Source organism: Etheostoma spectabile, chromosome 19 (assembly GCF_008692095.1).
Source record: "Etheostoma spectabile isolate EspeVRDwgs_2016 chromosome 19, UIUC_Espe_1.0, whole genome shotgun sequence".
Lineage (NCBI taxonomy): Eukaryota > Metazoa > Chordata > Actinopteri > Perciformes > Percidae > Etheostoma > Etheostoma spectabile.
The window spans coordinates 13193417-13204189 of record NC_045751.1 but is presented as its reverse complement, the minus strand read 5'-3'; the positions used below and the strand labels follow the sequence as shown (position 1 = coordinate 13204189).

At 39.4% G+C, this 10773-nt stretch overlaps 1 protein-coding gene across 2 annotated transcripts in view; it reads left to right on the top strand.

Annotated features, from left to right (window-relative positions):
• poln (polymerase (DNA directed) nu) overlaps positions 1–10773 on the top strand; it is a 77511-nt gene that overhangs the window by 46541 nt on the left and 20197 nt on the right. For both annotated transcript variants that reach the window (XM_032544086.1, XM_032544085.1), the window contains exon 20: positions 554–631. In XM_032544086.1, the coding sequence (XP_032399977.1) occupies positions 554–631 (78 nt within the window). The remainder of the gene's footprint in view (positions 1–553; positions 632–10773) is intronic.

Genomic DNA, 10773 nt, shown 5'->3' with positions numbered 1-10773 from the left:
TGTGTGTGTGTGTGTGTGTGTGTGTGTGTGTGTGTGTGTGTGTGTGTGTGTGGTTTCTAGTGTGTTGTTAAACATGGCACACACAAGTTGCTATTTTTTACAAAATCCTGTCTTTTTTTTTTACCAGTTTTTAAACTTTTGTTAAATCTGTGTTCACTTTAATTTCATTTTTTTATAATCACAAGTATATATTTTAAAAGTATAAACCTAAAACATAAATGACAAAATGAAATACTATTAATATACTTACATACAATAATGAATAGTATTGTGGTAGTTTTAGATGTTTATTAGACCTGAAACACTGTTTTCATCACAAGAAATGTTTTTTTCTTAAATAAGACATATTTAAATTCCGTAAATGAATGAATACTGGAAACCCTTGTGTTGCTCAAGAACAGTTTTCCTGTACCATACAAAATATTCTAAATCTAAACAAGCAGGTCACAAGAGGCTACTGTAACATAGTTTGTATATTTAAAGTAGCATACACTTTGCAGTGAGGGATGATTTGCTGAGGTGTTCCTCAGGGATCTGTGTTTGGTCCCCACAGGAAAGGAGAAGGAAGTGGTGACTGTTCATCCTCGGGCAATGTTTATCCCTCAGGAAGGATGGACTTTTCTTGCTGCAGGTAAGACAATAAGTAATGTCAAACTTTAATATTTTACATTTTTCATACATAACTCTTTTGAATACTGCCACCCAATCTGATACTCAGTAATGAGACTCTGATTTTCTGTGTTTTTCCGAAACGTATGGATTGTTTTGGGAAAGGTTTTGATTAATATATTTTGGGAGTCAGCTGTTTTTATGTTTTAACAAGCACCTTCCAATAAACAGTCCCTGACAAAAGTCTTGTAGCTTATCTATTTTTTAGAAACACCTGCTATTAACCTGACTTTTAATTAATCAATTGGTGTAAGAAATATCTCATAAAAAGCTAAAACCCTCCCAAATGATGTTCAATGCCTGAAATAAATTGGTTTCACTGAAACGATTTATCATTTAACAAGACAGAAAGTCAAATTTGGCAAGACAAAAGTTTTGTCGCCTATACAGAAATTGAACAAATTTCTACAATACTAAAATATTGTCAGCAAATTAAATAGTGTGTGCTGTGAGATTAAATTTAATATCTTGTAAGACTTCCATAGCTTGAAGGACTGCATCCATGTGGTTTGGCAAGGATTCATACAATGTATTGATGAAGTCATCAGGAATAGCTTTGAAAGCAGTCTTGCTGCCTCCCAGAGTTCATCAGTATTCTTGGTTTGGTCTTCCATGCTTCCTCTTTCATCCTACCCCACTATGCTCATGATGTTCATGTCTGGTGACTGGGCCGGCCAATCCTGGAGCATCTGGATCTTCTTCGCCTTGAGGAACTTTGAGTGGAGATGGAAGTATGCGATGGACACCATCCTGCTGCAGAATTTGCCTCTTTTATGGTTGGGAATATAAGAGGTAGCTAAGTTTCTGGTTTCTTTGAGACTATTGATGTTGCCTCCCCCCTGTAGATCTCTCGCACACCCCATACTGGATGTAACCCCAGACAATGATTTTTCCGCCACCAACTTCACTGTTTTCTGGGTGAATCTTGGATCCATGTCGGGCTCCAGTAGGTCTCCTGCAATATTTGCGGCAACTGTGGTGTAATTCAACAGAAGATTCATCTGAAAAATCCACTTTCTTCCACTTCTCCAGCTTTCATCTTTTAGCAGCTGTGCCCTTGGCAAATGCCACACAGTTTTTCAATTGTCTTTTGTTTAGTGCTGGCTTCTGGGCACTGATTCAACCATGGAGCCATTTCTAGCAGAATGCGACAAACCGTTCTGGTTGACACGGGACTTCAGGTCCAGGTCTGGTGGAGCTCTGCTGCATTGGAAAATGGGCTGGCCTTGGATTTTCAGCCACAAACGGTCCTCTCGAGCGTTGCTTGCGGGGTCTGCCTGACCTGGGCTTGTTAAAAACATCTCCAGTGTCTTCAAATGTTTTTAATCCTCTGTACTTGACGCTGAGACACATTAAAGGTGTCTGCAACATCAGCAGTGGATCTGGTCTTCACCCTCTTGATAATCAAAACTTTAGTCTGAAGGGGTCTTTAGGGTGAATCTTAGGCATGTTTGCAGGGTCTAGTTCCAGTTGATGTGAAGGTCTAGTGTTCTGGGGTTGTTTTTATACACACCTGAACCTAATTGATCCATTATTAGCCACAGGTGAAGCTCATATGACAAGGCGACCACACTTATGTCTTTGCAAAATTGACTCTAATTGACGCTTTACCAAGCTGTGAGTATTAGAATACTTTTGACAGTTTCGTTTTGCACTGAACATTATTACAAAGCTGTTGGGATTAAAATGAGCCATTTCTTGTAATAAATCTTGATTGAAATAATTTCAACGGCACTTCAGGTCAATTTGTACACAAGCGACAAGACTTTTGTCAGGGATGTATTTGTTTGACTTCCTGCTGTTGTCTACTTATGTTTTTATGTTTAAAACAGTTACTTTGGATCTGTCCATTGTACTTAGCATACAACTAAGAAGTAAGGTCACAGTCACATTTTTTACACAAATTAATTTATTCTTGATTGAGGACAATTAGCTGCTCAGGCATGTCATTGCATTCATTGTTGACCCAGAGACCAACTTAACCTATGGGAGCGGTTCAGTCTTTAATAACCTGCTTTAACCGGTTTTGGTCCTATTGTATTTTTGTACTTGCATGTACAATCTCAATCACATAGATGTTTTCCCATGGCTTGATTTATCTTTTCAAGTTTGTACCTTCTTACGGTGAGACAACCTTAGCTGGCATCAGAAGGTCATTCAGTGTTTACCACAGGTCAATGTTGTGCAGACTTGAGGGAGAGCTGGGACACTGTCAGCCTGGAAGAGTTTTGTGGTGAACGCCGGGTGTCTGCTGGCGCTAACACTTTGCACACTTACATAACCAGACAGAAAAACCAGGGTTAGCAAAGGGACAGCAGCAGCACAAGATAAGAAGAGGATCCCATAAGACACACTAGCATGGGGATTCACAAACGCACACAGACACACACACACACACACACACACACCACACACACACCCGGCAGACAAGCACACGCCCACACAACCACAAAGGCGCACAGATGCACTTAGGCCAGGTTGCCATGGAAATAACCCCTTCCAGGGAGCTCGTGCCCGTCACCCGTTTATGTTCTCCGATGTCCTTCCCAAACTGCTCTCTGGTGTGTGTGTGTGTGTGTGTGTGTGTGTGTGTGGTGTGTGTGTGTTTAATCTACAATCACTTTCAGTGTCCCCTATAAAAGTTCAACCAAGAGGCATGTCAACACAAATTATGTATCTAATTGTTCTTTCATGTCTGTAAAGGTAAAGGGAGTTTGACGCAGATTTATCTTGAGTGTGTGTTGTGTTTATCGATCCAACCCTCAGAAGAAACAAATCATGGCTTAGTCTGTTTTAACCAAAGATAAAACATACTATTCTTTTATTTTGTTTTTATTTTTTGAACAGCCTCTTTGTCCTCAAGCAACTGGTGTGTGTGTGTGTGTGTGTGTGTGTGTGTGTGGTGTGTGTGTGTGTGTGTGTGCGCGCGCATTTAGAAACACAGATCATTTGTGAATCTAACTGGATGAAGTTGTTAGCTAAAGGTTTTACAGTTTTGTTCCCACATATATTACTTAGCTATCAAGTGGCTATGATTGAATTTTTTATATTAAGGGAATTTGTGAAATGATATGTTGTTTTTCTCAACTGTTTTCAATTTTTCGTTTTTTTCAATGGCCAAAGATTTGAGGGTTGATTACGATTACAATGTGATGAAAAAATGTGTTATCTGACATGGTTAAAAAAGAGTCTGGTCTGTTTACTCATCAAAGTAGAAGATTTAGTACCATTTTACTTTACAGTGAGATTCAATATAGCTACTCTTTCCAATCCAACACATTCTTTCAACTTTTCTTGTACTTTACAGAAAACGACCTTTACTGAATTGAAACAGCTGTCTTCTGGAATAAATTTTGCGTTCAGTTGGAATTTTGGTCTAGTTCCTCCTCTTGTCCTCTGGGCTATTAGTTATTAAGTAAAGGGTACATACAGCATACATTTGACCCAGCAGACTTTAACTCTCACAATCCAGTTCTACCTAAATCTTTAATTGCCTTGTCCTCTATGCTGATCAAATCATCCTTCCCGGAAGCCTCTCGAGACCAACCCCAACCCACAGGTGGCATTTCATGTTCTCACTGTGCAGGTTTTAGTTGAGCTCTTAAGCTTTTATAGATAACCTTCATACTGTACTGCAAAGCATTACTGAGGGCTGTTCAGGATACTGTGGTATGGCATTAAAATGTTATGACCCCGGCATAGCCTCCTCAATATCTTAAATGCTCTCCAGGACTACAGGTTCCAGCACAAATGAATTTATGTTGTAATACCTCTATTCTCAAGTAATATATGACCCTGCAAAGTGATTAGTATGGGCTACAACTAATGAAACGCATAGTTGTTATTTTAATTAAATTATTGGTCAATACATATGTTATTGAAATATGACATACATCATAAGGCAAGGGCTACAGATTAAATCACCATTGATTAAGTTTGATTTAAATTTTGGTTAAAGCAAGCAAAAGCAATAATGGCTATTTAGTAATTCATATATTTATAATTTATATACTAATTATCTTACCTGTCTTGCATCTAATATATATAATCTCAGCTGTATAGTTGCAGTTTAAGGGCACAAATGGCAGTGAACTATACCAGTTTTAAAGGGTTAATCTACAGAGGAATTACTGTAGGATCAATACAAGGATTCTTGATTGTGGGGGGGGATTAATCACAGAAACTATCTGTTAGAAGGTGGCCTTGGAAAACATACACCACACCCATACTCACTGAAGATCACACTTCAAACGGTAGTCTGATATCATTAATCATTTCTCTCTCTCTCTCCTCTTCTCTCTCTTTCACACACACACACACACACAATCCTGGTCAGCAATATGTTTCTGAAGCTGCCGGCCATGCTTGAGGAAATGTGATCTGACTCATAAACATTGATGGAAGGATTCTTTGAAACTTTTCCTTCATTGCTTACCTCACCATCACCCCTCTACCCTGCTTTCTTTCTTTATCCATCCCACTGGAGTCTCCCCTGACCCTTTTATCTTTGGCTCTTCAATCTAGGTGGCTGACCTGGGTTAAACAGTAGCTGTGTTGCTTTTAATCTTTGTTGCGAAGTGACACAGATGAGAATTTCCTTCCTCTTTTCATTAGGGCCCATATGACCTGAAAACTGTATCAAAGTCAATTGTATTTGATCTGATTATAAGAAATGTAACTAACTAACTTAATGCTTCAGTGCATGGTATTACCTCTCACAATCCTATGCATCCATCATCAATCATTTTCTCTCTTCCCACATTAGCAAAATCTTTTACAGCTGGTTGTTTCATCGTCCACAGCAAGAAGTGTCTCTTTTCCCCGTCATCCATTTTTAATTTGTGTTTTTCCCCCAAATTTGCCGGTTTTACTTGATTTTGAAGGAGCCGAGCAGAGGAAGAGATGCATCTGTGAAATAGCAGTAATGGAATGTACTGCAGTTGCTTCTAGGTTTGATATGAGTTGTTGTATGTGTGATTACATCTTGAGAGATGTTTCAGTTTAGATCTGCCAACCTGACAAGGGAGCTGGAGTACCTGTGACTATGAAATGTCGCCCTACAACAATGTCCCCCACCACAAAGACATTGTGATGTTTTCTTTCCTCCATGTGTCAGTCCATTTTTGTGTTTACAGGTTGTCTGTGGCATCTTTAAACCAGGTGAATTATAGTGTGCAGTTAGGTGAGACGAGTTTTTGTCCACCTATTTGATGTTTTGCTGTGTGTCACTCAGCTTGTTGCATTTAAAGCCTCTGTTATTCTCTGCTTATGTAAGTCCCTTGGGACATTTTTTAAAACAATTTGTTTCATGTCTGTCCTGCAACTTTACTGTCCTGAAATGTTCTGTTCCTGCAGTTCCTGTCCTATTTCCAAATTATCCTAACTTTTTCAATTCTTCAACAAGATGAGAGAAGATTGGATTTAGAAATTGTTTGGCCACACAATTGCACGTAGCCAAGGAAGACACTGGAGATTAAAAAACATGATGGACTCTTCAGAGTTTCTGCATGCGAAGTCGCCTGACAACACCAATTTCTTGACACTTGGCTTGGCTGTGAAATAGGAAAGAGTTGTTCGGCACATAGGCTTAATTAGCTTTGTGCAACTCATTTGCATGGCTGGAATGTAACAGAAGTGTTTATTATTTAAAAAAAAAATATGTACTAGAGCTTTAATGTCCTTGCTAAATGACACCTTTTAGTGAACTTTCCTTGATGTTTAGCCAGTAGGTGCAACATTTAAGTGTTGTATATCTCAATTTTTAAATTTGCTATAGTTGTAGATAAGTTTTTGACAATTTGGCAAGTACTCTTTATTCCCTCTCTCGATCGATACCACCTCAAGTCTAAGAGCGTATCGATCTTTTCATCTATTCTTGACAGGAAGCATAAGTCTTTTTCCGCAAATCTCAGTGTGATTGGATGATGATTGTTTTAGATGTGGCATTAAGGAGGTGTGTGTGTGTGTTGTGTGTGTGTGTGCGCGTGTGTGTGCGCGTGTGGGTCGGTCTGGTCTGTCTTTCTGTCTCTGGGTGTGGGTGGTGGGTGTGTACGTGTCAGACTTCTGCCAGGTGGAGCTGCTTCTGTTGGCTCCTTTCCTCTGACCCTGAGCCTCCGCATTTTCACCACCCACAGGCGGCGTCTTTACCATGTTGGCCTCTCAGTGGTAGGTCTCTCCCACCCCACACAAACACACACACACACACACACACACACACCACACACACACACCACACACACACACACACACACACACACACACACACACACGAACACTTGCCAAGGTGAGTGTTGATGCAAGTGTCTCCTAACAGTAACAGCAACATGCCCATTTTATCGACGGCTGAGATAGCTTTTTATAAAATGTAATTAAGTGTTCAAACTTCCAATTGGTTCCCCACAGTGTTCCTGTACGGGGGAATGCAGTTGTAACCATCTTTCCCGAAATACACTTTCATTTTTTTTCCAGTCCGAAAGACCCTTGATCACATAACTATAACGGTGCAACTCTAATAAATTAGTTAAGTATCTAAATCAGTGTCCTGTTTTTCTTTGGGCCCTCTGCAGTCCTCTCAGTGGTTAGATTGAAGACTTTTTCAGTCAATATTATGTACAGCGATATTCCCTGATAAGATTTCAATATTACTAACCCTAGACTTACCACCTAGTTCTGTTGGGAAGTTTTAAATAGCTTTGCTAACCGCACGCCTGTTGATTAGAGCTGCAAAGATTAATCGATTGATTTTCAACTATTGAATTAATTTCTATTATTTGATAATCAATTATTTGTTTACTAAACTTTTAGGAAAAATTTCAAACTTCAGATTTTTAAATGTCAATATTCGTTGTATCTTTTACTCCTCTTTGACAGTAAAGTTAATATATTTGAGTTGTGGACAAAACATGACTATAAGGAACATTTCGTTTGCAAAGACTGATCCTTTTTTTTTTCTTTTTTTTTGACATTTTTATGACCAAAAACTAATTGATTAATCAAGAAAATAATTGGTTAATAGCAATGAAAAATAGTGTTAGTTTCAGCGCTTCTGTTGATTCCAGCTGTATAGTTTTTTTTTACCAATGACTGATTTCTTCCATTCTAATTTAACTCAGAGGAACCTGTCTCCTTTTGCCCCTTCAGTTGTCAGTCTGGTGAACCATTGTACAGTGTTTTTCTCATTGTACAAAACATTACATTTAATATAGATTAGTCTTCCAGACTTCTGGCTTATCGAATCAAACTTGTGGGCAGGAGATTACAAACTTTTCAACAGTAGTGTACCAGATGAAAAAATAAAGTAGATTAATGTCTGCCAGCAGGAGGCAGTGGAAACCTAGTATGGATTTCCATCACTTGAAGCACAGTGAAGGGAATGCTCCATTCAGTCACCCACTGGAGTTATAGGTTACCCATAATTGACCTTCATCTGGCATAAACAGGAAAGGCATTGCAGTCTAATCACCTCAAAGAGTCCTTATCCTGGGCTACAGACATCAAGACCTCTGACATCATGAAACTCGGGTTTTGAAAACTCACCAGATATGGTCTTAATTTGTGTGTTTGTGGATGTGTGTGTGTGTGTGTGTCTGTGTGTGTGGATGGTTGTGTGTGTGTGTGCGTGTGTGGTGGGGGGGCGGTACTCTCTCAACACTGATCACAGTGGCGCTTCCAGTCAGCCCCTCCAGAGATGCCACTTTGCAGACTTGTCCTCCTGCCCTGTCTGATCCCCAGTACTACGGCTGTCTACGAGTCACATTACAAACTGTCTCTGTCTGTCCATCCCTGCCTCTTTCTCTGTCCTCCTGTCTCTGTTCTTATCTTTACTCCCTCTGTCTCCTGGCACTTCATGTTCTTTTAACTCCATATCTCACATAGCTTCTCTTTCATTTCCCTTTTTTCTTCTTGTAGTATTTTTTCTGCTGTCCTTTTCTATCTCCTCCATCTCTTTGTCACTTTTCTGTAAACCGGACAGCATTTGCACATTTCCCTTTAATAAACATTTTAATTTTGGCTTGTAAAATCAGTATTCTCCAACTGGGTTAGAATTAGATTTTCAAACAAATCTTTTGACCATTTTGTTCTCCCCTGAAAAATACTCTTTTTGATGTATTTTTAATTTTTGTATAGAATCAACCACGTCTCTCTCAATGTGTTTATCTTTGTCACTCAGGAAGGGGGTCGCGAGGGGGAGGTGACTTCTGAGGATCGGAACATGCCAAACGCATTGTCTACTCTGTTGTGTACGGGCAGGTGAGTACACACACACACCACACACACACCCACACACACACCACAGACATACTCATAGACATGCAGATGGGCAAACTGATTCATTAATCACCTGACATTTACCTGTACTGTCAAAATTGTAAAAAAAATAAAATAAAACAAAGAATTGGTCGAAGTTTGTATTCAGCAAATTGTTCAGACCACTTAGATCTACTTAAGGGTTCATTGTGGAAATGGTAAATGTAGCAAATATATCAATCAGAAATAAACAGAAAGAGGGAAGCGATTGCAGCATCATACGATTTAGGTTGTCTTTCACAAAGAGGCTCAGTGATTCTGCTAGGACAGTATTTCTTTCATGCTGTGATCACATTCGTGATTCAACAGGGTGGGCAGGGAAAGGGGTAGACGGTGGAGGCACAGGAAAAGATAAAAATAGAGGAAATGAATGTATTTACACCACTAATGGCCCAAAAAGAGACTTGTCTCTGTCTTTTGTGACCCATTTTGGTTCCACACATGTGCATGCTATTATAAAACACACAGACACACACCAACCACGGTTGTGTGGTGTGTGTGTGTGTGTGTGTTTAGCACATGTATATATGAACCTGATGCTAACGCATGTTGGGCATACAAACAGAGCATGTGCATTTGTGCTTTCACCTGTGTGTAAAAAGAGGTTTACAGGCAGTCTGCACTCATCAGGTTTTATTACCATGGCCAGTTTATGCTTATGTAGAGTATATAAGCTTTTTTCCACACCAGCTTCTGTGAATGGTGTGTTGTGAAGTAGGCCTCGAGCTGACTATAATAATGCCTAATCTCAAATGTCTATATATAATAACAGTTTTGAAACTTTAGAGTCTGTTGTCAAAACTGCTATTATATCAAACTCTAGCACCTTTTCAAAACACAGTTAATCATACATGTCATTAATTTGTATGAATGTTGTACCTGCATGGCTTCTTCTGTACATAAAGGCCCATTATTTTCATATTATATATATATAGTGTACATGTATAGTGTATATGTACTTAAGGACATTAGGGAAATCTTAGTCAAAAATGATTAAGCTTACTTACATGTTATATCCCGCTTAAGAAACTGAAGGTACTTTAGTGGTATGTCATGCATAAAAAATTTGCCGTTTTAAACAACTTTCATACCTGATAGGTCAATGTTATTGTATGTTTTACTGATTTGACAGTTGGAGTACTGATGTTCACTTAAGGGGCATTCACACAGCCTGCGTTGGCCATCAAACGGTGTGGCATAAAAGCGGTCTTTCCATTCGTTTTGATGGGAGTAGTGCGTTTAGCTGTAGTAGGTTTGCCGCTGGAGGACACGCAAAGAAATGCAGCAGGCTTGCAGCGAAAAGTTGAGACCAACTAAGTCACTTGTGCTACATCGGGGGTTAAAGAACACAACAGGACGTCACTCAAATGGGGCGTTTAATTGCCAACAAATCACACGGATCACTGCTTTCCTTCTGAACACAGCATATTTTAACGTAAATTATCAGTAGAATATGCATGGGCTGTATTTGTGGTATACAGCTAAATAGATAGCACTAGTTATCAGTTCTGAAGCTTAGGAACTGAACCATGGCTCTCTCACTTTGGATGGAGTACGCATAGAGTGCATTTAGAGCTCAACCAAATCTGATGCTCTCAACTGATGATGCGTTCTGTGTCATTCAACTTTAGCAGGCAGGAGTCACTTCTCAGCGGGGAAACAAACATGAGACAAAAAAACATTCACTCACACCCATTGATGAATGAGTCCGTTCTGGAAAACACAACAAACCACAACAGCCAATGTGTAAAGTAATAAAATTGGAGCGCGTAAGGGATGTCAAGGAGAGCAACAATG